The following is a 27,033-nucleotide window of genomic DNA, read 5'->3' on the forward strand; positions in this document are numbered from 1 at the left end:
GGGAGCTGCGGTTCACGGAAGACAAATGTCAATTCCAACATGCAAGTCATCATGGAGGAGTAGAAGAAGATTCCAGTTAACACGTGCAGCCTGGCCGAATTCCATGATAAGTAGGATTAAGTCAATGCTAGCTCCTCTCACGAAGTGTTGACCCTTTCGTCACAATTTGTTGTAATTTCTATGTTTCTCTCAATAAACCACGGCTCCTCAAGTGCCAGCAGCACTCAAGCAGCCCCAGACTGTGATGCCACCTCCACCATGCTGGACTGTAGGTGAGACATGACTATCATGCCATTCACTTTTGTTGCCAACTGTTTAGACAATGTGAGTTGAGTCATTTTTAGTAAACCTACACTGCTATATAAGCTGCATACTGATTACTTTGAAGTATACACCAAGTTTACTTTCTATTGTATTGTCCCTTAACAAAATATAATGCAATGTTTGTTAAACAGTAATGACTGCACTCACCTCTGTGAGATACTGTAATTACCATCCAGTTAATTATACCCAGGCGTTGTTTTCTAATTCTGTTGAAATGGAAATGTCGAATTAGGAATTGAGGCTTCTCTTGGGATCTCAATTTAAACGTTTTTTTTAACGTGCCAGTTCAAATACAAGAATACCAACTCGATTCCAGATTTTCATTGGTTTGTTTTTACTAGACTTTCTCCCTGCCTGCCATGTCATGACCGTTTGGAGGTTACTTCCTGTTTTGATCCAGATATGGAATTACCACACAGTCACACACACCAGCAATAGCTTCAAAAAACAGCTTCATTTGTTCCACAGAAGTCCAAAAAAAACATACTCAAAGTAGACATGTGAAGTAGCGTGACTGCTCAGCTGACTTTGAGTGGCATGTTAACTTTGTTGCCCAGGAATGTGGTGGTCCCGACCCACAGCTTTCGTCCAAAACCCACAGAGGAGAACTTGGCTTCCAGAAATGTATCTGTCTGGCTGACTCCGACATATCATGCTCAAAGAGTCTTTTTCCGTCAATTGCTTTGATTCCCCAATGGAACTCTTGGGTCCTTTTTTCTTTTCCTTGGCTGGCATTCATGAGGCATCAGAGATTGGTGGCTGATTTCACTTTGGAGGAGAGGACCTGCCTGAACCTCCTCTTCAGCTCCTGCATGTTGGGAGACTTGGGCCGAGCCAGGTGGAGGCCTCCTTTGCGTTTCTCTCCGTTGCCGCCCCCCAACGCCCGGAATACCTGTGTCACATCATCATCATTATGACCTCATAATTTAAATAAAAAAAAACACACATTTAAAGTTTGAGGGGCCCTATCTTGGTCATTTCATCAGCTTTTAGAAGGATACTGGACCGAACGTTTCTTTGAACAAAATCTCAAGGCTGTATCCAAGGTGAATCTGCATTCCTCTCTTCTTGGCCGAACACTCTCAGATTCAGGAGTTTCCTCCTACAGAAATGCTTAATCAGCTGCAATTGGTCAGGTGCATAAAGTAGACTGCATGGAACAAAAATTTGACCCTGAACTTTTTGGTGCTGACTGGCTTTCATACAAACGCAGATACTGTGCCAATTCGCCCCACTGTTGAACATAGTGGCACGTCCCAAAGGTTTGTCCAAGTAAAAAGGCAGGGCATGAATACTGAACTAAAAGGTTTACATTTATTTTTTTTTTTGTGAAAGTTGTTCTGCTGCGATGAGGTGGCAACTTGTCCAGGGTGTACCCCGCCTTCCGCCCAATTGTAGCTGAGATAGGCACCAGCGTCCCCCGCGACCCCAAAGGGAATAAGCGGTAGAAAAATGGATGGAAAGTTGTTCTGCATGGGAAACCAGCTAAATCAGTGTTACACAATGTGATGTATGTGTTAATTAAACGGGTTGTACTTGTATAGCGCTTTTCTACCTTCAATCAGCCATGACTGTAGGCAAGACACATTGTGTGGCAATGCCAAAACAAATACTGTCCTTCTGTTAGTTTTAGTTGGTTTTAGAGCAAATGACTGCTCACAAGAGAAATGCTTGCCTGAATATTAAGCCAAGAAACTTTGATCGTGTAACACCCCTAGGCAGGACCGGCAGAGTTACCACAGTAAAAAAACAAATTAATACATAGCCTCATTGGCATCAAAAAAGCTCTCAGTGTGATGGTCAGTCCAGCCCTGGTCAGGGGTCAAGGGTTGGCCACAGACTCCCACCAACAGTCAGACCTACATAAAGATACTCCCCCCTCAACCTGGTGGTTATCAACAAACAGTTGGACAACCGGTGTTACGTCTAGGTCGCATGGGGATGCATGGATCGTTCACCCAAGATACAGACGGAACTCTGGAGGCAAGGTGCTCGTAAGGAAATGATTTATTGTCCATAAATTCAAAATACAAAAATACAGCGTGCCAAAAGTACGGGAAGCTAACGGAATAACTAACAAGAAAATAAATGGCAAAGCTTAGCTCAGGAATCAAAACAACTAAACATCGTAACTGTTGCGTGGAAGCAAATAGAAAGCCAGACTTATTTGTGCCTGGCAGCAGGTGAGCATGCCGAACACTAATTAGAGGCAGGTGAAACCAATCTACGCCCATGGCAACCAAAACCGGAACTGAGGGAGTCAAAGACTAAACAAAACATGATCCGGGCAACGGATCTTGACAATTGAGGATCCAACTGTTATTTGTTTACGAAACAGCTGTCTGTAAAGTGGCGAGAACAGAGGAGCATTGATCGTGACGAATGGTCTTTAGCTCCCCAGAAAACAAAAACATATTTCCATGACGCCTTACTTCGATTTGATTACATAATTCCTACATCTGGAAAAAAAAAACTTTCTGGGTGTTACTTTCAACCGACTAAATTGCCATACATGGACTTCCTTAAATTTTAACGTCAGAAAATTGAAAGATTTTTGTGAAGTTTAAGAGTAAACCAGGGCTAATACAAACCTGCTGTGGTACCATGATATGGCACTTCTACATCATGTAGAAGAAAAGTACAACATTTTGAGAATATACATCTGTCTCAACAGTTAGAAATGTAGGATAGGGCCCCTTTAAAATATAAAAAAGCCCCACCTCTTGACAGAGATGGAGGAAGGCCGTGTGGACGCCATCATGGTTCTCCCTGGCCGAGGCCTCGAAGTAAACACCCCCTGTGGGAAAGAGGACTGCTCTTATCTCACTGATAACATTTGTCACTCATTAGGCTTTTTTAAACTACAGTTAGGATTGCAAGGCCAGTTTTTAACCAACTGCAGATGATAGGGATTTAAAATGACTACTTTCCCAATGACATGATCCTTCATGACTGTTTAGGTTTTCTTACCAACTTCCGGGTTTTAGAATCACTTTATCCTGGGGCTCTTGTTTCTGTCAGTATTTCCTGTATGGTCTCTGTGTTTTGAAGCACCTTTGCTTTCTGTTCCATGTTATGCCAGCACACCTGATTCTCAATAATTAGTTCTATTTAGTTCAACCTGGGTCCCTCCTTCAGTGCTAGATCATTGTACTTGATAGTCTGCTTACTGTGCCAGTGTTTCTTCCCCGCTTCCTGTTGCAATTCAACGTAGTTTTGCCTGCATTCCGCCCGCCGATGTCTGTATACTTTGGGTCACGCTGCAAGAAACGCTCACCAAAATCACAAAAATGATCCAGCCAGTGAATGATTCTATGGAGATTTCTATCACCCAGCGGCTTGACAAGATTTCTGCCCTGATGGCCACATGGAAGCATTCTCCAGCTTCTCCTCAAACTCCCTCCCTCCCATCCCTGTCATCTGTTGGCCTCTCTGGGGATATCTGAGATCCGTCCTTTGGGGGGAGGGGCGGGCATGAGTAGCTGTGCAACTGAGGAGTTAAAGGCCTAATGAAATTAGATTTTCCTATTTAAACGGGGATAGCAGGTCCATTCTATGTGTCATACATGATCATTTCGCAATATTGCCTTATTTTTGCGGAAAGGATTTAGTAGAGAACATCGACGATAAAGTTCGCAACTTTTGGTGCTGATAAAAAAGCCTTGCCTTTACTGGAAGTCGCAGACGATGACGTCACAAGGGTGAGGGCTCCTCACGTCCTTACATTGTTTGTAATGGGAGCCTCCAGCAGCAAGAGCTATACGGACCGAGAAAAGGACATCAAGCCCTGTCTTGGTTTAACTCTTATCTTACTGATAGGATGCAGTGCGTCTCCCATAACAGTGTGACCTCGGACTATGTTAAGGTAACGTGTGGAGTTCCCCAGGGTTCGGTCCTTGGCCCTGTACTCTTCAGTGTCTACATGCTGCCGCTAGGTGACGTCATACGCAAATACGGTATTAACTTTCACTGCTATGCTGATGACACCCAACTCTACATGCCCCTAAAGCTGACCAACACGCCGGACTGTAGTCAGTTGGAAGCGTGTCTTAATGAAATTAAACAATGGATGTCCGCTAACTTTTTGCAACTTAACGCCAAAAAAACGGAAATGCTGATTATCGGTCCTACTAGACACCGACCTCTATTTAATAATACAACTTTAACATTTGACAACCAAATAATAAAACAAGGTGACTCGGTAAAACATCTGGGTATTATCTTTGACCCAACTCTCTCCTTTGAGTCACACATTAAAAGCGTTACTAAAACGGCCTTCTTTCATCTCCGTAATATCGCTAAAATTCGCTCCATTTTGTCCACTAAAGACGCCGAGATCATTATCCATGCGTTTGTTACGTCTCGTCTCGATTACTGTAACGTATTATTTTCGGGTCTCCCCATGTCTATCATTAAAAGATTACAGTTGGTACAAAATGCGGCTGCTAGATTTTTGACAAGAACAAGAAAGTTTGATCATATTACGCCTGTACTGGCTCACCTGCACTGGCTTCCTGTGCACTTAAGATGTGACTTTAAGGTTTTACTACTTACGTACAAAATACTTCACGGTCTAGCTCCAGCCTATCTTGCCGATTGTATTGTACCATATGTCCCGGCAAGAAATCTGCGTTCAAAAGACTCCGGCTTATTAGTGATTCCTAGAGCCCAAAAAAAGTCTGCGGGATATAGAGCGTTTTCCGTTCGGGCTCCAGTACTCTGGAATGCCCTCCCGGTAACAGTTCGAGCTGCTACCTCAGTAGAAGAATTTTAAGTCTCACCTTAAAACTCATCTGTATACTCTAGCCTTTAAATAGACCTCCTTTTTAGACCAGTTGATCTCCCGCTTCTTTTCTTTCTCCCATGTCCCCCCCTCCCTTGTGGAGGGGGTCCGGTCCGATAACCATGGATGAAGTACTGGCTGTCCAGAGTCGAGACCCAGGATGGACCGCTCGTCGGGACCCAGGATGGACCGCTCGCCTGTATCGATTGGGGACATCGCTACGCTGCTGATCCGCCTCCGCTTGAGATGGTCTCCTGTGGACGGGACTATCGCTGCTGTCTTGGATACGCTTTGAACTGAACTCTCGCGGCTGTGTTGGAGCCACTATGGATTGAACTTTCACAGTATCATGTTAGACCCGCTCGACATCCATTGCTTTCGGTCCCCTAGGGGGGGTTGCCCACATCTGAGGTCCTCTCCAAGGTTTCTCATAGTCAGCAGTGTCACTGGCGTCCCACTGGATGTGAATTCTCCCTGCCCACTGGGTGTGAGTTTTCCTTGCCCCTTTGTGGGTTCTTCCGAGGATTTTGTAGTCGTAATGATTTGTGCAGTCCTTTGAGACATTTGTGATTTGGGGCTATATAAATAAACATTGATTGATTGATTGATCTTCCCCATTAATTTGAGCAAGGATGAAAGATTTGTGTATGATGATATTGATAGCGAAGGACTAGAAAGAAAAAATAATAATAATAATAAAGTGAAGAAAAAAAAAGGCGATTGCATTGGGACGGATTCAGATGTTTTTAGACACCTTTATTAGGATAATTCTGGGAAATCCCTTATCTTTCTATTGCGTTGCTAGTGTTTTAGTGAGATTAAATAGTACCTGATAGTCGGAGGGGTGTGTCCACGGGTGTCGTGACGCCAGTCTCTGAGGGAAGTCGACGGCAGCTGCATGGACAGTGCAAGCTCAGCTGATCTCCGGTAAGAGGCGACTTTTTACCACAATTTTCTCACCGAAACCTGCCGGTTGACAAGTGGTCGGGAACCATGTTCGCTTGACCGCTCTGATCCATTGTAAAGCTTCACCTCCGGGAATTTTAAACAAGGAATCCCCGTGTGTTTGTGTGGCTAAAGGCTAAATTTTCACACCTCCATCTTTCTACTTTAATTTCTCCATTATTAATTGAACAAATTGCAAAAGATTCAGCAACACAGATGTCCAGAATACTGTTTAATTGTGCGATGAAAAGAGACAACTTTTAGCCGCAAATGGTGCTGCGCTAATATGTAATCTACAGTCCGTGACGTCACGCACACGCATCATCATTCCGCGACGTTTTCAACAAGAAACTCTGAGGGAAATTTAAAATTGTATTTTAGTAAACTAAACCGGCTGTATTGGCATGTGTTGCAATGTTAATATTTCATCATTGATATATAAACTGACTGCGTGGTCAGTAGTAGTGGGTTTCAGTAGGCCTTTAAACCTACTTCATGCTGCAGTGAGGTCATCTACGACGCCGGTGCCATGCCTCCCTGCTTGGATGACCTCATAAGCAACGTCTCTACCAGTTCCCCCTTCTGCTCCAGTGAGTTTGTCCACGATGTCGACACCGTTCCGTCCCAGCGACACCGCCACCTGTGTCTCTCAGCGGGTTCTCCGCCTGGCCTTCCTCGCCTGCTGCAGAAGTGACCGTCTGGCGTTCACCCGCCTCGCCTGCTGCAGAAGTGCCAATCTGGCTTTTATCTGGCAGTGGCCAGTCCATGGACGTCCTCTGCGCCAACTGCAGCAGCAACAGGAACCTAGGTGTGAACCTCTGCTGCTGATGGGGCGTTCATCCTGTGGTCCCCTTCACCAGTTGCAGCGGTGTTCCACTCGATACCGAAACTTGGCTGTTCCTCGTAGCCAGCAAGGTCCTTGGTTGTTGGCGCAGTTTGGCAACCCTTGGTTTCGGAAATTTTTATCTGTTAGAGGACTGACTTACAATGTTTGTTATCAGTTATATTGGGGGGAACATTATATCATGATCATTCATGACTATCTTTTTTTTGTTGTAAACTTCCTGTGTTTAGAATTACTTCCTATCCTGGTGCTCTTGTTTTGTCAGTATTTCCTGTTTGGTCGGCGTTTTGAAGTACCTGATCCTCATTAATTGGTTCTCTTTAGATTCACCTTGATCAATGTGCTTGATAGTCTGCTTTGAGTACCAGTGTTTTTTCCTGGTTTCCTGTTGCAATTAAACTTAGAGTTACCTGCATTCCGCCTGCCATTCGCTGCTTCCTTGGGTTCACGCTGCAAGAAATGCTTGACCAAACCGTGACACATTTCAACATAACCAAAGTAGAGACGTAAAAATACATACTGTTTGTTTATAATTTTCCTGTAAATATTTCTTATCTGTAGTTTATGTGGTGAAAATTGTCATTAAAACATGCGGTCATGTGAAAAAACAGGACACCCCACTCCACAACTCCTGAACCACTACACACAAAAAGTGAACATTATGCACCCCTGTGTTGCCAGTGCTATTATTTTGACAAATACACCACAGAAGTCAGATTGACTTGAAACTCAGCACCATTGGAATTGGGGGTTAAATCACCATAAATGATTCCCGGGCGCGGCACCGCTGCTGCCCACTGCTCCCCTCACTTCCCAGGGGTTGATCAAGGGGATGGGTCAAATGCAGAGGACACATTTCACCACACCTAGTGTGTGTGTGACAATCATTGGTACTTTAACTTTGAAATTTCTCACACGGCTATACAAAATTCATGAGTGAGGGAAGAGTGGATCATAATGTGGACGCTGTATCGATTCGTTGTGGTGAAGAAGGAGCTGAGCCGGAAGGCAAAGCTCTCTATTTACCGGTCAATCTACGTTTCCATCCTGACCTAATGAACTTTGGGTTATGACCGAAAGGACAAGATCACAGGTACAAGCGGCCAAAATGAGTTTAATCCGCCGGGTGGTGGGGCTCTTTCTCAGGGTTAGGGTGAGAAGATATGTCATCCGGGAGGAACTCAGCGTAAACCCGCTGCTCCTCCACAAACAGGGGAGCCAGATGAAGTGGTTCGGGCGGTCAGGATGCCACCCGAACGCCTCACTAGGGAGGTGTTTCGGGCACGTCCGACCGGTAGGAGGCCATAGGGAAGACCCAGAACACGTTGGGAGGACTATTTCTCCCGGCTGGCCTGGGAACGCCTCGGAATCCCCCAAAAGGAGCTGGACGAAGTGGCTGGGGAGAGAAGTCTGGGCTTCCCTGCTTAGGCTGCTGCCCCCGCGATCCGACGTCGGCTAAGCGGAAGAATATGGATGGATGGATGGGCTATACAAAACATCTACAGTAACGTTGGGTTGCTGAAATGAATTACCGCAAAAATTTGGCACACACCTTTTCAACAAGCAAGCGCACTTGTGAAAAATCTATGCAAGGTTGGTTGAAAAACAAGGCCGCCATCCAACAAAATGTCTTTAAAAAATTCAGCAATTGTCCATACGTCAGTGAGCATTTGTCTAATGATACTGAAACTTTGAGGATGCATAGTTTTTCAGAGCAGTTTGAGCACAACCCATAGGGAGCGTGACAAATACCATTTACAGTTGACGGATGCCCTAATTTTTCCACATGACTCCAGATGGGGCTGTAAGATATTTTAGACTCAGCCCCCAGATGGTTTCAATCCTCAAAGGTGATCGGAACATCTTGCAGCCTCATCTTGCGAGGTATGCAAGAGACCCATGTGACTTTTTTTTTTTTTTAACTGTAGAAGTGTCAGGTCTCACCTAGAGAGGACGCTAACGTCTCGCCTTCATCCGCCGGCACTTGTCGGGCTCTCAGCAGGTCGCTCTTGTTGCCTATCTGCGGGAGATTACACACCTCGCTCAGATTAGCAGGATTAGCAAACTGTCGATGAGGACACACATTCTGTTGACAGAGGTACTGAGACGCCATGCCACATTTGGAAGTGCGTCTTTGAGAATTTCAGGGTACAGGGTTCGTACACCTTTTTCAAGGCCAAATTCAAGCACTTTTTAAGGACTTTCAATATCAGTTTTCCAGTTTTTCCAGGACCCTTCAAAAGGCCAAAACCAGTGTGAATCAATCCATAGCCTTGTTTGAGGTCACCAAATGCTGTCTGTAGGAATAATACGGAAAACCTGCTAAAACCTAAGCCTAGAATTGAACCAGCAGTTATCGTTAAAGGGGAACATTATCACCAGACTTATGTAAGTGTCAATATATACCTTGATGGTGCAGAAAAACCACCATATATTTTTTTAACCGATTTCCGAACTCTAGATGGGTGAATTTTGGCGAATTAAACGCCTTTCTGTTTATCGCTCTGTGGCGGTGATGTCAGAATGTGACGTCACCGAGGTAATACAGCCGCGATTTTCATTTTCAACACATTGCAAACACCGGGTCTCAGCTCTGTTATTTTCCATTTTTTCGACTTTTTTTTGGAACCTTGGAGACATCATGCCTCGTCGGTGTGTTGTCGGAGGGTGTAACAACACTAACAGGAAGGGATTCAAGTTGCACCACTGGCCCGAAGATGCGAAAGTATCTGCCGCCAGACCCCCATTGAATGTGCTGGAGTCTCTCCACATTTTACCGGCGATGACAGACATGGCACAGAGATGTATGGATAACCTGCAGATGCATTTGCAACTATATTACGTTTCCTTCCACCCACATTTAATGCGAAAAAAACACTTACCAATCGAATGATTTAAGTTGCTCCAGTGTCAAAAGATGCGAAAGTCCTGATCGTTTGGTCCGCACATTTTACCGGCGATGCTAACGTAGCTATTCGCCCATGCTATGGCTATGAATAGCGTCAATAGCTATTCGCTCAATAGTTTCAGTTTTTTCTTCAATACTTTCATACTACAACCATCCGTTTCAATAATGCGTAATCTGTTGAATCGCTTAAATCCGAGTCTGAATCCGAGCTAATGTCGCTTTATCTTGCTGTGGTATTCGCTATTGTTTGTTTGTATTGGCAGCACTGTATGACGTCACAGGAAAATGAACAGTGTCTTCGCAGAGAGCGAAAAAAAGGCACGTTAAAGCTTTTTTTTAGGGATATTCCGGGACCGGTAAAATTTAGAAAAAAACTTAAAAAAATACAACAAGCCACTGGGAACTGATTTTTATTGTTCTTAACCCTTTTGAAATTGTGATAATGTTCTCCTTTAACTGAATGGGACATAGAAAATGAAACAGTGTTTCTGTAGACTATTCAATGGCATTGGTGTTTGCAAACGTGTCTCTATTTGCGTTGTTTTTCAAATTTATTGTTCTTTTTCCTACTTACAGCACTCAATGACGAACAGCACGGATTGATTCACACGAGGTCAGTAGATAACCAAAATAATGGAGCAAAAACTACATCGAACCATGTTGGATTTCCTTTTTGCATACTTTGCAGCAAGCTACACGTGTATTTGGTCCACGTTATATCAAAAGTTTGTATTTGTCATTTTCCATACAATGTTCATTAAAACGACAACCTCCCAGCATGATGGAATAATGCACCACTGTCCTCTTGGGGGCGACACAGAGCAGTATGTACTTCTCTGGTTGGACAACAACCTAATGTAAGGGCTCGTGCAAAGCCAACAGATCAAGGGTGTAGCTTTCATTTTTAAGGAAACTTTTTTTTATAATTAGCCTATTGAGTCAGACTGCCGCCCTGCGATGAGGTGGCGACTTGTCGAGGGTGTACCCCGCCTACCGCCCGAATGCAGCTGAGATAGGCTCCAGCAACCCCCCGTGACCCCAAAAGGGACAAGCGTAGAAAATGGATGAATGGATGGATGGAGTCAGACTGCCGAGAAATATGATGAACATTTCAAAGCATTTACAAGCACTTCACCCAAAATTCAATCATTTTTCAAACCTTGAAGACACAACATTAAAATCCAAGCATGTTCAAGGTTTCTAAGCACCCGTACGAACCCTGAGGGTATTTATGAGGTCAGAGGTCGCTAATCTCTATTCTAGTACATCCTAGTGCTCCGGTGTTCCACTCCAAACTCATCCGAGCACTTCCCAAAATAGTGACGTGACTCCACTGACCAGCATGACAGGAATGTTTCCAGACGGGTGGATGCGTCTGACGTGCTGGTACAGAGGCTGGATGGTGCGATAGCTGCTGTGGTCGGTGATGGAGAAGACCAGCACGTAGCCGTCGGCCCAGTAGATGGACCTGCCATTTTTTGAAACGCGTCAATAACATGACAGACACATGAAAACATGCTGCGGTGCACTGACCTGTTGATCTGCTCCTGGCAGTAGAGGCCTTCAGCATCGTCCTGCACACAGACAGAACTCAGACATCGATTTGGCTGCAAGATCTAAACCACCACCAAGTCCAGGAGAAGACAATCATACACGTCTAATCTCTAGGAGTTGGACTCAATCATCCTCTGCGCCGCCATGAGGGACTTCCTGAGCCTTTATTGTGTTCCCCAGAGTAGGAAATGAGCATCTCGACCAGCCTGACTTTGTAAACAGACGAGCCATTCGTCACGTCTCGCACTCATTAAACCCACTGGCCACCATCCTAACACGACTTCCTGGGACTTCACACACATTCCTCAGCTCAGATAAAAGTCCAAAAGCTGTGAAAGTAAACTATGTTACTGGGGTAGAAATAATGTTGGCATGCGGCGTGACTACAGTCATGCTAGCATGCTCAAAGATTTATGGACAATGAGTTGAGAAGTAACATTTTTCTTAACATCGTTTTTAACCAATCTTGCATACATTTTACACAGATGTGCTTGTCAGTTTGCTAAGTTACACCAGAAAACATGGCACTGGAGGGGAAATTGCAAGTCAATAAATACCACATAAACCAGACCTGGACAATTTTTTTGACTCGGAGGCCAAACTTTGAAAAATAAATGTGTCTGGGGGCCGGTATGTATATTTTTAGGAACAAAACCTCACAGTAATGTCTGATTGAATGCTAAAAACTTTATAACAGACCGCCCTGAAAAACAGAATGCAATTTTAGGTTTTTTTACTGAATGTCACACCCAGAATGTACGTGAAAATAAAGAATGTAGGATTTACAGTATTAACGATGACCGATAAAACTCTGAATATTGACAACATAAAAACGCTACACCCCCTCTCAATTGACATATTTTACAATCAAGCAAAACGCAACAAAAAAATTTAACAAACAGAGCCAAATATGAACACGAAGAGTAAAAAAACAAAAAAAACACCTACAATGGGATATATTTGATATGTCACTAAGCTTTAGAACTTTGTTTAGTAAAACTCTCCCCTTCTGCGTCCGTCCCTGACACCCATACTTGCCCACCTTTAGACTCTCGATTTTGGGTGGTGGGGGTGGGGGTGGGGGTGGGGGGAGGGGGGGGGGCTTTTTTGGGGGCGGGGCGTTGTTGGGGGCGTGGTTAAGAGGGGAGGAGTATATCTACAGCTATCCATCCATCCATCTCATTTCCTACCTACCGCTTATTCCCTTTGGGGTCGCGCGGGGGTCGCTGGTGCCTATCTCAGCTGAAATCGGGCGGTAGGCGGCGTACACCCTGGACAAGTCGCCACCTCATCGCAGTATGTGTAGAAATCTTTATTATAATTGAATAACTTCTTTATTTTTCAACAAGTTTTTAGTTATTTTTATATATTTTTTCCAAAATATTTCAAGAAACACCACTACAAATGAGCAATATTTTGCACTGTTATACTATTTAATAAGCACTCTGTTTATATTTTGGGAAAGCGGACGTGAAAACAGGCTGTCGACATGTCATGGAGCTGGAGGGGGCGTGGCCTCCAGCTCTGTCTGAACTTCGGGAGATTTTCGGGAGAACATTTTTCCTGGGAGGTTTTCAGGAGAGGCGCTGAATTTCGGGAGTCTCCCGGAAAATCCGGGAGGGTTGGCAAGTATGCTGGAACCCGCATTTCAGGCTGGCCGCCTGTAGAAACACTCTGTGGAAACGCTCCTCACCCACACTGCCTTGGTGCCTCGTCTGAGCTGCTGTGACCTATATTACCATAGTAACTATTAGATTACCATAGTAACTATTAGGGCTGCGAATCTTTGAGTGTCCCACGATTCGATTCAATATCGATTCTTGGGGTCACGATTCGATAATATATAGATTTTTTTGATTCAACGCGATTCTCGATTCCAAAAACGCGAAAAAAAATTTTTGTTTCAAAAAAACAAAAAACAAAATTCCGATTCAAAACGATTCTGTATTCATTCAATCCATAATATTTCAGCAGGATCTACCCCAGTCTGCTGACATGCTAGCAGAGTAGTAGATTAAAAAAAAAGCTTTTATAATTGTAAAGGACAATTTTTTATCAACTGATTGCAATAATGTATATTTGTTTTAATTACTAAATGAACCAAACATATGACTTATTTTATTTTTGTGAAAACATTGGACACAGTGTGTTTTCAATCTTATGAGATGCCATGCAAGTGTAAGCCACTGTGACACTATTGTTCTTTTTTTTTTGTAAATGTCTAATGATAATGTAAATGACGGATTTTTAATCACTGCTATACTGAAATTATAACCATTATTCATACTGTTGTTGATAACATTAATTTTTTTTCACTACTTTTGGTCCGTTCTGTGGTCGTGTTTGTGTCTCCTCTCAATTGCTCTGTTATTGCAGTTCTGAGTGTTTGCTGGGTCAGGTTTGGTTTTGGAATTGGATTGCAGTGTTATGGTATTGCTGTGTAGTGGTTTGTTGGATTGATAAAAATAAAAAAAATCGATTAAAAAAAAAAAGAATCGATTCTGAATCGCACAGCGGATTCGATTCGTATTGAATCGATTTTTTTCCCACACCCCTAGAAACTATATAGATGACCATAGTAACTAGTATATCATTCAGATTCCTACCATTGAAATTACTTTGTACAGTTCAAGACTTACGGTCATTAGAAAACATCACTGCACATCATAATAGCAGCGACACCTTTCCATCTTAAAGATCTAAAAAAAAATATTTGGGAATGTCCGGCGGGCCGGATTGAAAAGCTTAACGGGCCACGTGCGGCCCCCGGGCCTTAATTTGCCCAGGTCTGACTTAAGGGGTAATTAAACTATTTAAAAGTTAATGTTGAAGTACCAATGATTGTCACACACACTCTATGAGTGGTGAAATTATCCTCTGCATTTGCCCCATCACCCTTGATCACCCCCTGGGAGGTGAGGGGAGCAGTGAGCTGCAGCGGTGGCCACGCTCTGGAATCATTTTTGGTGATTTAACCCCCAATTCCAACCGTTGATGCTGAGTGCCAAGCAGGGAGGTAATAAGTCCCATTTTTATAGTCTTTGGTATGATTCGGCAGGGGTTTGAACTCACAACCTTTTTAGGTTTAAATACCGCGCCACTATGTGGTGTATTTGTTAGAGACATACCATATTGACCCGAATGTACAGTATAATGGTATTCCACCCCAGAAACAATGTCCTAAAGGGTTTTTACAAATGGATTCAACACCCATGCACAAACCAGCATACACCATCATAAATCACATTCACGTATACAATTTTCCCCAGACAGTGCCTGTTTGCTTGTTGATTTGCCAAAGCACTAAACAACTGTGCAATTATAGAGGGATTTTCTTGTGCAGTCACAGAGACAGCGTGCCAAAGTATATGACTATTCCTGCGTGCTTTAAATTTTTCAACAGCTTTTTTCATTTTTCTAACAGCTTTTTTAATATTTCTAAATCCAGAAGTGATAAAGGTGGGCTCTGACTTTACAGACAGTAGTGTGGGTTTGTCCTGGTTCATTGCCCAGCAATAAAAAAACACAAAACTCTCTTTTGTATGGCATCATATTGAAGCCAAGGAAAGTTCTTGTACAACTTAAAAGTTTTGTCTGACAGAACTTTTGGGTGTGGAAAAAGTCACAAGGTCAAACAGTTGGCATTGAACACCATTTTCCACTTTTTTGTGAACTTTTGTGAAATATCTACTGTTGTACAGTATGTTACTCTTTTTTTACCTGTCGGTTGTCTCCTGTTTCCCCATAACTTTTGACTCCCTGCCTCAAACCCATGATGTTCCTGCATGGAATTAAAATACTGTATTCACAACAGACAACATTAAATATAGTTATCTACCTTATCAGCATTTAACTTAAAACTAACCCAAAACCTATAGTACTCAAGACATAATTAAATAATTAAGTTACCATATTTGAGATATTATGCAGAAATATGGGGAAAGAACTACAAATGTGCACTTAATTCATTAACTGTGTTACAAAAAAGATCCATTAGACTGATAGATAATGTTGGCTATAGAGAACATACAAACCCTTTATTTATTGAATCGAAAATACTGAAAGTCACAAAGCAAACTATGTCCTACTACTCAAGAATGTACAACAATTCTTCTCAACCAAAGAGGAGAAATATAACCTTAAAGGAAAATCAAACTTAAAACATTTGTATGCGCGTACAACACTTAAAACGTTCTATCATATCTGTATGCGGAATTAAATTATGAATAGATTAAGTTAAACAATGTACTGATATGATTCAGTTTAAGAAGTTGTTCAAATTAATAGTGCTTGAAAAGTACAAAGAAGAAGAATTCTGAGAAATACATTCAACCTTATTGAAAATGGGATATTCTTCATCTCAATATGTTTATCATGACTGACTTAATTATCTATTCCAATAACTGCTGTATTAATCATTCACTGATGTAATTGTGTTACAAAAAGAAGACAGTAAATGAACATATATATTTGTAAATGCTCTGAACTTGGAAAGGAGTAGGATTAAATAAGCTTTGCTTCTTCCTACTCCTTTTTGGACATAATGTAAAGAGAAATTATATAAAATGGTGTGATGTACTATACTGTAGGTGTGTTCAGGTTTGAAATAAACAAAAGTTACTAAACTCAGCCAATTAATCAATAAATCAATTATAAGAAAATAAATGTATTTTAAAAATATCAACTTGACATGAGTCATCAGCTGTTTTCCTTTCTTATTAAAATCAACAATATGATTTTGAAATATTTCCCTTTCAAACTAAACAAAAACAAACTCCACTGTATATATATATATATATATATATATATATATATATATATATATATAGGTGTGGGAAAAATCACAAGACTACTTCATCTCTACAGAACTGTTTCATGAGGGGTTCCCTCAATCATCAGGAGATTTGAATCGAAGCATTCACATACAATGGTTTATATAGGGCACAGAGTGGGTGGGTACAGGCAGGCGTAGGGTGTGGTGATTGGCTCATGTGTTACCTAGGAGGTGTTTCCGTCTGTGGCGGCATGTTGAAATGATTTCACTGCGCTTGTTGAGGGATGATAGATCTGGATGATATATAATAAACAGTTTCTCTTTTAAGCATAGGTTGCATCTTTTATTACCACTGTTATAAGGTGTGCTGGATGCAAGAATTTGCCATGTTATTGAATATTCAACATTATTGTCTTTGAGGTTCCAAATGTGTTTACTGAGTTCTGTAGAATTCCGCAAAGTCTGGTTTCTAAAGGACGCGTTGTGATTATTCCATCTTGTTTTGAACGCTCCTTCGGTTAATCCTACGTACGTGTCGGATGTGTTAATGTCCTTGCGTATTACCTTTGCTTGGTAAACGACTGATGTCTGTACCTCCTAGGTAACACATGAGCCAATCACCAGACCGTACGCCTGCCTGTACCCACCCACTCTGTGCCCTATATAAACCATTGTATGTGAATGCTTCCATTAGAATCTCCTGATGATTGAGGGAACCCCTCATGAAACAGTTCTGCAGAGATGAAGTAGTCTTGTGATTTTTCCCACACGTACATATTGCGCTCTACCACGGTATCGAGCACTATTCTCTGGATAATCCAATCAAGACATATTCCGCTCCAAATTGACATTTGTTGAGCACTGTACGACGATCCGAAATGGAAAAGTTCAGCATCGACTACTCCACGAAGAATATTCCCATACCCGCGCAGAAGGACTACAAGCAAAGACTCATAGAAAAGACGGAACACTTCCTAAGAAGGATGCAGTGGAAAGCACACTTTTTCCTCCACCCTGAAACAAAAGGAACGCAAAAGGAAACTTACGGATTCAAATCTACCAAGAACCCACCCACAGTCAAGGAATTAAAGGACTTTGAGAACGACATGCTCAAAATGATACAATCAGTCAAATTTATGCCAGCCAGCAACCCATTCCTCACCAAGCTGAAAAATGACACGGAGCTCATAAAGAAAGTAAGCAACCTCATCATAGCCGCCGATAAAACCACAAACTTCTACAGAATGGACATACCAGAACATAACTCTTTACTGGACAAAAACATCACCAAATCATACAAAAAAGCGCAACCCAACACTTTACAGAACATCCACCTGGAAAACAAGCGGATCGCAACCGAACTGGACATTGAGGACAGGGTGGACGCCACAGCCAACAAAGAAGCCTTCATCACATTGAAGGACCACAAACCCAACTTCGCAAATAACCCAACATGCCGACTAATAAACCCAACTAAATCCGAAATAGGAAAAATCAGCAAAATAATCCTCGACAGAATCAACACAAAAATCAAGGACAAAACACCACTCAACCAATGGAGAAATACAGCAGCAGTAATCAAATGGTTTAACAACATCCAAGACAAACAACAACACAACTTTATCTCCTTCGACATCGAAAAATTTTACCCTTCCATCACGCAAGACCTACTGACCCAAGCACTAGACTTCGCCTCGGACTACGACTCAATCACAGGCAACGAAAGAAACATCATCATCCACGCAAAGAACTCCATACTCATCCACAACAGTACACCATGGCAAAAAAAGAACAATTCAACATTTGACGTTACTATGGGGAGTTTTGACGGAGCAGAAACGTGCGAACTCGTTGGGAGTTTCCTCCTCTCCCAGCTTGCTAGCCTCAACCTGAACCTTGGTATTTACCGTGATGACGGACTGGCAGTGTGCCGCGCCTCGCCAAGGAGCAGCGAGAACACCAAGAAGCGCATATGCCAAATCTTCAAAGAAAACGGCCTACGGATCACGATTGAAGCCAACAAGCAAACCGTCAACTTCCTCGACGTCACTTTCAACCTGAGAAATAACAGCTACCAACCATTCACGAAACCCAACACAACACTCCAATACGTGCACCATGACAGCAACCACCCACCCACCACCACGAAAAGAATACCTACCGGAATTAATAAAAGGCTATCGATGCTGTCATCTAGCAAAGCTGAATTCGACCAAGCAAGGACTTTACCAGAAAGCACTTGATGAAAGCGGATACAACTTCACCCTCACCTATGAACCCACTCCAGAAAACCAACCAAAAAAGAGCAGAAAACGAAACAACATCATCTGGTACAATCCGCCATTCAGTAAAAACGTCTCAACCAACATCGGCCGCAAGTTCCTCACTCTGATCGACAAACACTTCCCCAAAGGCAACACCCTAAGAAAAATATTCAACAAGAACAACATTAAATTGAGCTACAGCTGTATGAATAACATACAACAAATCATTTCAAACCACAACAAAGCAATTGTAAAAGGACTGCCCACCCCCAGACTAAACGACTCCGAAACCAATAAGGAATGTAACTGTCGCAAGAAACCTGATTGCCCTCTCAACGGAGGGTGCTTACAGACATCAGTCGTTTACCAAGCAAAGGTAATACGCAAGGACATTAACACATCCGACACGTACGTAGGATTAACCGAAGGAGCGTTCAAAACAAGATGGAATAATCACAACGCCTCCTTTAGAAACCAGACTTTGCGGAATTCTACAGAACTCAGCAAACACATTTGGAACCTCAAAGACAATAATGTTGAATATTCAATAACATGGCAAATTCTTGCATCCAGCACACCTTACAACAGTGGTAATAAAAGATGCAACCTATGCTTAAAAGAGAAACTGTTTATTATATATCATCCAGATCTATCATCCCTCAACAAGCGCAGTGAAATCATTTCAACATGCCGCCACAGACGGAAACACCTCCTAGGTAACACATGAGCCAATCACCACACCCTACGCCTGCCTGTACCCACCCACTCTGTGCCCTATATAAACCATTGTATGTGAATGCTTCCATTCAAATCTCCTGATGATTGAGGGAACCCCTCATGAAACAGTTCTGTAGAGATGAAGTAGTCTTGTGATTTTTCCCACACTTAAATATTGCGCTCTACCACGGTATCGAGCACTATTCTCTGGATAATCCAATCAAGACATATATATATATATATATATATATTTATATATATATATATATATATATATATATATATATATACACATATATATATATATATATATATATATATATATATATCCATCCATCCATCCATTTTCTACCGCTTATTCCCTTTCGGGGTCGCGGGGGGCGCTGGCGCCTATCTCAGCTACAATCGGGCGGAAGGCGGGGTACACCCTGGACAAGTCGCCACCTCATCGCAGGGCCAACACCGATAGACAACATTCACACTCACATTCACACACTAGGGCCAATTTAGTGTTGCCAATCAACCTATCCCCAGGTGCATGTCTTTGGAGGTGGGAGGAAGCCGGAGTACCCGGAGGGAACCCACGCATTCACGGGGAGAACATGCAAACTCCACACAGAAAGATCCCGAGCCTGGATTTGAACCCAGGACTGCAGGACCTTCGTATTGTGAGGCAGACGCACTAACCCCTCTGCCACCGTGAAGCCATATATATATATATATATATAAATATATATATATATATATATATATATATATATATATTTCACTCATTGTTGACCTTACCTGAGCTACCTCAGTACTTCATCTGTCTCACTACTCCATTTACTATTATTGTACTTAAGACTTAATTGTACATACAGTATATCTATTGTCATACCTGTTGATAAATGGTCGAGTACAATTAGGCGTTATCTTTGTGTTGTAATGTAAACGTTACTCACACTGACGTAACTCTTTTTTTAAAAACAGAGTAAGTCTTCCTGCTGTTTCATTGCTTTTTTTAAATAAATGATGGCATTTTGCCATCTGGAAGGGGATGACAAAATGAGTATTTACGTTACTTGAGAACACTGACGAAGTTAACATTTAAAAATAATTAAGATGACTTAACTCATAAGACATGGTTTCTCAATATGAATATAAATAAACGGCAAGATGTTATAAACATGTAATGGCAACCATTGGCGCCGATCTACATTTCTGCCAATGGGTGCTTGGTGTGTGTGTATTAAAAAAAAGACTTTCAGCGAAGTTAATATCCCATATTATCTGTGACTTTATTATTTTGTAAAACGGACCAAACTCGTCACAAAATTAACTGCAACAAGATTGATTTTTCAAAAATCATTTTAAAGATTGACAGTTACCATCAATCCCACGTGGGTGCCCGGGCACCTATGAAATTGGCAACGTTCTCAACAGACCGTCTGCTTGACAGTGCAGTCCTCTCAGCCTGAGCCTGCACTCTGTCTTTCACTCTCTCTCTTCCTTGTATTTAGAGCTGGTGAGGGAATTCACATGATGCTGATTCAGATTAAAAACACATATACTTCTGTGGTACAATTTTTGTGTGGGATAAATATGTCATTCTCCAATATTGTGGGGGACATGTCCCCATGTCCACTGCCGGTTCCTACGCCCCTGCATGCAAACCAAACAGGCTGTCTCTGTGTGCTGCTTTCCAGAGTTACACGCTTGACACAAATCTATTATACATTTGTTTCTCCAATATAGGTGTGATCACTTTGTTGGCAAAAATGGTGTGTCATCTTATATTTAGGGTTTAAAGTTTCATATATGCAAAACGAACATTTACTGCATTTACTCTGATGGACTTGTGATTTCTACATGCTCTTTGCTGTGATTTGTAAACTAGTCCTTGTCTTTAATGTTTGCATTTACGTTTAGGTGCACCGTACCAGATTTCACTACTTAAAAGTGTACTGAGGTACCCAGTTCAGTGTTATTATTATTATTATTGCAGACTTGATCAAACAAAATATACCTATGGAGCAAACTTTACGATTTCTGTTAGCCAGGGTTGGGCTTTAAATACTAAGCAATGATGGGAACTGGGGTTAATCCAGTTCTCAGAGATTTTTTCATCTTTTTTAATTTTGATTCTTAGTTTTGAAGCCCTCCCAGAAAAAAAAAGCTTCATGAAAAACAATAAATAAATTGCCAAAAAGCCACCACAAACAAAAAATAACGTGTTGCCAAAGAAGATAAAATAGCCGCTACCAACAAAAAAGAATACCCGCCGAACAACGAAAAAGAAATATTCGCTGTCAAGAAAGAACAGATAGCCTCTGAAACACAAAGAAAAAAAAACGCCGCCAACAAACCAAAGAATATCCTTCTACAAACAAAGAAATAGTCGCTAAAAACAAAGAAGAAATAGCTGTTCAACAACAAAGAAAAAATAAATAAATAAAAAAATAGCTACCAAACACTGAAGAAGAAATGGCCACGACTAATGAAGAAAAACTAGTTGCTGAACAATGAAGAAGAAATGACCGCCACCGTTGAAGAAAAAACAGCCATCAAAAAATATCCACCATCAACAAAAAGCAAACGAAGAGAAAAAGGCCCCACCAATAAAACAAATAGCTGCCGAACAATGAAAAAAAGAGCTGCTAAACACAGACGAAGAAATCGCTCTGCCAACAAAGAAGAACTAGCCGCCGCACAACGAAGAAGAAATAGCCACCACCAACAAAGAAGAAATATCTATAACCGAGAAAGAAAAAATAACTGCCGCTAACGAAGCCAAAATGGCTCCTGCACAACAAAGAATAAATAGTTGCTGAACAACAAAGAAAAAATAGTTGCCGTTAATGAAGAAAAGATAGCCGCTGCCAACAATGAAGAAATAGTCGCTGAACAACAAAGAAAAAATAGTTGCCACCAAAGAAGAAGAACTGGCCACTGCCAATGAAGAAGAAATAGTCGCTGAACAGCGAAAAAAATGATTTGCCACCAAAGAAGAAGAAATAGCCGCCGCCAATGAAGAACAAATAGTCGCTGAACAACAATAAAAAAATAGTTTCCGCCAACAAAGAAGAAGTACCTGCCACCAAAGAAGAAAAACTGGCCACTACCAATGAAGAAGAAATAGTCGCTGAACAGCGAAAAAAAATTAGTTGCCACAATAGAAGAAGAAATAGCCGCCGCCAATGAAGAAAAAATAGTCGCTGAAAAACAATGAAAAAATAGTTTCCGCCAACAAAGAAGAAATACCTGCCACCAAAGAAGAAAAACTGGCCACTACCAATAAAGAGGAAATAGTCGCTGAACAGCGAAGAAAAATTAGTTGCACCAAAGAAGAAGAAATAGTCGCTGAACAACAATGAAAAAATAGTTCCCGCCAACAAAGAAAAAATAGCTGCCACCAAAGAAGAAAAACTAGCCACTACCAATGAAGAAGAAATAGTCGCTGAACAGCAAAGAACAATTAGTTGCACCAAAGAAGAAGAAATAGCCGCCACCAACGAAGAAGAAATAGTCACTGAACAACAATGAAAAAATAGTTCCCGCCAACAAAGAAGAAATAGCTGTCACCAAAGAAGAAAAACTGCCCACTGCCAGCGAAGAAGAAATAGTCGCTAAACAACGAAGAAAAAAATAGTTGCCACCAACAAAGAAGAAATAGCTGCCACTAAGGAAAAAGCATCAGCAGGTCTAATTACAATAATATGCTTAGGAAGCGCTCAAAAATGCGTAAAAAAAAAGGCTGATGTATCATGAAAAGGAGGGTGCATGCAACTTTTTAGGATGACCTTTCCTATTTATAAAAGGGAATAGTTGGCAACCGTAATGTAAATGATAAACCGGAACTGGAAGCGTTCAAATTCAAAGGATGCCAAACACGACTTTTAACTAAACCAAGTGTAAACACACCTTCAGCAAACGAGACCGGATGGGTTAAGATGCAAATCTTAAGATCATGGTGACCAGTGAGAGGGGGTGGCCTTATATTCATGACAGCGCCCAGGAGCAGAAGAGCTGCTTTCCACAAACAAATACAAGACGATATGAGATGAGGACACGCCATACCTGCAGGGCCACGCAGGGTGTGTCCTGGATTTGAAGCGACACTTCCTCTCCGTCCAGTGTGACCTTTCTGGAGTAGAGCGCTCCTGGGTGAATGAACGCAGGGCCGGATCAATAGTGTTTTGGCGAGGGCGTGCAGAGAGGGCTTGAAAGGCAGGATGAAAAGGGCTCGCTTACCGGTGTTGGCTTCATAGTCGCCGATGAAGCGCTTTGTGAGGAACCTGACGATGAGTGCTGTAAAAGAGGGTCCTACATTAGACTATTTGCTGTTAGCGGAGTTGCACGGAATTTCACTTCTAGTCGACAATTTGTATTTTGGAACATTTTTAGGAGACGTCGCAAAAACAAACAGGACCAAAGTCTGAAGCGGGTCAATGATTCACATGCAGTGTTGCAAACTGAAAACAAAAACAAAAAAACTTCAACACAATAAAAAAGCATTAAAAATATGCAACTGTTGCTCATAATCCTTTTTGCAAGGGATTTATTTCATCCTCTGCTTTAGCCTATCTTAAAAGTGTGGGGGATTAATTTTTTGCTAACATCCAGCCTGCAGCTCCATTACCAGTTTTGCCGACGTTGCTGGCTCCCAGCACCACGATCTTCACCGTCTTGTTGGGCACGCAGTCCAGCAGGGGGTACTCCGGGATGGGAACCAGCAGAAAGTTAGCGGACCCGCTGCTGCTCATGGCTCCCGGTGCAGCAGGGTCCCCTGATCCGGTCAGCCGCATCGAGCTTCCCCTTGCTCCACCCTCGGACCTCCACCTCCGTGTGGGAAAGAAACCAGCCGCACAGCTCTCCTCCTCTTCCTCCTCTTCTTCTTCCTTGCAACTTTTTTACTCCAGTATTCCCATACGTCCCTGCAGCTGAGAACTCATCTGCGCTTTAAATGCATCCATTGACTTTTCATGCACTGGGGGAAAAAAACACCACATTGTTCTGCACTACCAAGAAGCAAAAAGGCTCCAGTGTGAGGTGAGTGTAAGTGAGCCCAGTCAGGAAGGAGAAAAGAGGAGGAGGCAAACGTATTGACCGTCCTCTGATAGAACACAAGGGCGCGCGCCCGTACACACGCACGCGCGCACACACACAAACTGGGGATTTTCAATTAACTTACTTACTAAAGTTATTAGTACGCAGTCTAACACAATCAACAACATTCAAATCAGTAAATCGTGTTTGAGTTTTTAAGACACAATTTAATTTTTTATTTAATTAGTTTTAATTTTTTATTCTATTTTATAAACCCATCCATACATCCATTTTCTACTGTTTGTCCCTTTCGGGGACGCAAAGGGTCGCTGGAGCCTATCCCAGCTGCATTCGGGCGGAAGGCGGGGTAAACCTCTATTTGTAATATGAAGATTTCCAGACAATCAAGATATAATAGACAAAACAAGTACAGGAACAGTACAAAAAAGCGCCAGGGGGTTGTAAACGCAATTAAGTAAATAAATAGAATGCAACACACACACACACACACACACACACACACACACACACACACACACACACACACACACACACACATATATATATATACATATAAGTATATATGTATATGTATATATGTATATACATGTCTTTAACACTACATATATATATATATATATATATATACATACTGTGTATATATACATATAAATATATATGTATATATATACATATATATTTACACACACATATATATATATATATATATATATATATATATATATATATATATATGTATATATATATATAATATTAAAGCCATAGGCTCACACAGGTTTTTTAAATAATCCAAATTTGGCACACAGCATTATAGTTTTCACAGCTTTTTGGTTATTAGAGGTAGAGAGTGTTTTAAGGTAGCGTTCTGATTATTTTTTTTTATAAAGGCACAAAAAAAACAGCTCGGGTATTGAGAAACGTACATTTATGAATATAAAACTTAGCCAATAGTTTGATGAGGTTGCAAAGGTAAAATTCCATTTCAAATTTTTCTTCATACAGTGTAAAACCAAATAACACATCTTTAAAACAAAGCACACATTGTTTAAGACACAATTTGCACCCCAACTATAACAACATAATGACTTGAATACATGCTATATACCAGACCTGGGCAAATTGAGGCCCGGGGGCCACATGTGGCCAGTTGAGCTTTTCAATCGGGCCCGCCGGACATTCCCAAATAATTTTTTTAGATCTTTAAAATGGAAAGTGTAGCTGCCATTATGATGTGCAGTGATGTTTTTTAATGACCGTAAGTCTTGAACTTTACAATGGTGGGAAGCTGCGCTTATGGATGATGTACCAGTTATTATGGTAATCTAAATAGTTACTATGGTAATCTAATTAGTTACTATGGTCATCTAATTAGTTACTATGGTAATGTAAGTCACAGCAGCTCAGACGTGGCACCAAGCAGTGTGGGTGGGGAGTTATTCCACAGACGCGGAAAGAGATTTTCAGAACAAAGTTCTAAATCTTAGTGATGTATCTGATATATCGGATTGTAGGTGAGTTTATTTTGTACCCTTCGCGTTCATATTTCACTGTTTGTTGCATTTTTTTGCGTTTCACCTTATTGTAAAAGGTGTCGATCGAAAGGGGGTGTGACGTTTATATTTTGTCAATATTCAGTGTTTTATCCTTCATAGAAAAATGTAAAAATCCATTATGTTTTTTTTAAGGCGGTCTTTCATAACATTTTTAGCATTCAATCAGTCGTGAGGTTTTGTATTATTGTTCATAAAAATAGATATACCGGCCCCCAGAAACATTTTTTTCTCTAAATGTGCCCCCTGAGTCAAAATAATTGCCCAGGCCTGCTATACACTATACTACAACCACAACTCAACTGGGCAGTGTTTGTTTTAAAACTCCCTAATCTTTGCATTTACTAACTAATATAATGCTTTGTTGAGTTATAATACGATATATCAGAATCAGAATCAGAATCAGCTTTATTGTCATTACGCAGGGTAACGAGATTGAGGCCATTCCATACAGTGCGATGTGTGCATGCAAGAAAACATTGTGTAAATATATAAAAATATACTCTCAATACTCTCAGTACAATGTACACTCTCTGCAAATGTACACCCTATACACTCTGTACAAATGTAACTCTATACAGTGGGTGAAATGAATATATACATGAATATCTACATGAAATAAACAGGGTGGTTGGTGGAATGGGTTATTGCACCGAAGAGAAGGCAGTTATGAGGGTCAATGGGGCAGTCTGTTCAGGGTGATTATGGCCCTGGGAAAGAAACTGTTCTTTAGCCTGTTTGTCTTGGTTTTAATGCACCTGTAGCGCTTCCCAGAGGGTAGCAGGTGGGATAAGGTCAGAGGGTGGGTGCTGTCCTTGATGATGGCACTGGCTCTGTTGAGGCAGCGGGAGGTGTAAATGTCCATCAAAGAGGGGAGAGGGCGGCCGATGATCTTCTGAGCCGTTTTGACCACTCTTTGTAGCCTCTCCTTGTCTGCTGCAGTGCAGCTGCCGTACCATACTGTATTACAGTAGGTCAGCAGGCTCTCAATGGACGAGCGGTAGAAGGTCAGCAGCAGGTCAGGCTTCAGGTTGTACTTCCCGAGGATTCCCAGGAAGGAGCCTTCTTAATGATTGATGTGGTGTTGACTGTCCAGGAAAAGTCGTTAGAGATGTGGACACCAAGGGAGCTGAAGGCGTGGACCCTCTCCACACGCTCGCTTTCTTTCTGTTCAATAAATGTGGAAAATTATTAAGAAATTGACCATAAAATAATGAAGGCACCGCCTTTTATTCCAATCCCTATATGATAAACCAAACCAGAGGGTTGACAACTTCATATACTCGTCACCCACACAGGACCAGTAGTAAGTATAAAGTTA

At 41.7% G+C, this 27,033-nt stretch overlaps 1 protein-coding gene across 1 annotated transcript; it reads right to left on the bottom strand.

The window, feature by feature from the left end:
• Window positions 1–758: 758 nt before the first annotated feature.
• On the bottom strand, window positions 759–24,184 carry rasl11a (RAS-like, family 11, member A). Its single transcript, XM_061913456.1, has 8 exons — window positions 23,735–24,184; window positions 23,347–23,403; window positions 23,173–23,255; window positions 11,338–11,378; window positions 11,143–11,272; window positions 8,841–8,916; window positions 3,045–3,121; window positions 759–1,216 (listed from the first exon to the last, which is right to left on the bottom strand). The coding sequence occupies exons 1-8, from the start codon at window positions 23,898–23,900 to the stop codon at window positions 1,070–1,072; spliced, it is 777 nt and encodes a 258-aa protein (XP_061769440.1). The 5' UTR covers window positions 23,901–24,184; the 3' UTR covers window positions 759–1,069.
• Between the last annotated feature and the right edge of the window lie 2,849 nt (window positions 24,185–27,033).

This window comes from Nerophis ophidion, linkage group LG10 (assembly GCF_033978795.1).
Source record: "Nerophis ophidion isolate RoL-2023_Sa linkage group LG10, RoL_Noph_v1.0, whole genome shotgun sequence".
NCBI classification, from domain to species: Eukaryota; Metazoa; Chordata; class Actinopteri; order Syngnathiformes; family Syngnathidae; genus Nerophis; species Nerophis ophidion.

Bases quoted from the DNA above. Each gene is read 5' to 3' on its own strand.
- rasl11a (XM_061913456.1), bottom strand. From the start codon at position 23,900: ATGCGGCTGACCGGATCAGGGGACCCTGCTGCACCGGGAGCCATGAGC. The intron at 23,256-23,346 runs GTAAGCGAGCCC...TCATTCACCCAG, and splicing joins CGACTATGAAGCCAACACCG to GAGCGCTCTACTCCAGAAAG. The intron at 11,379-23,172 runs GTATGGCGTGTC...GTCTGTGTGCAG, and splicing joins CACCCTGCGTGGCCCTGCAG to GACGATGCTGAAGGCCTCTA.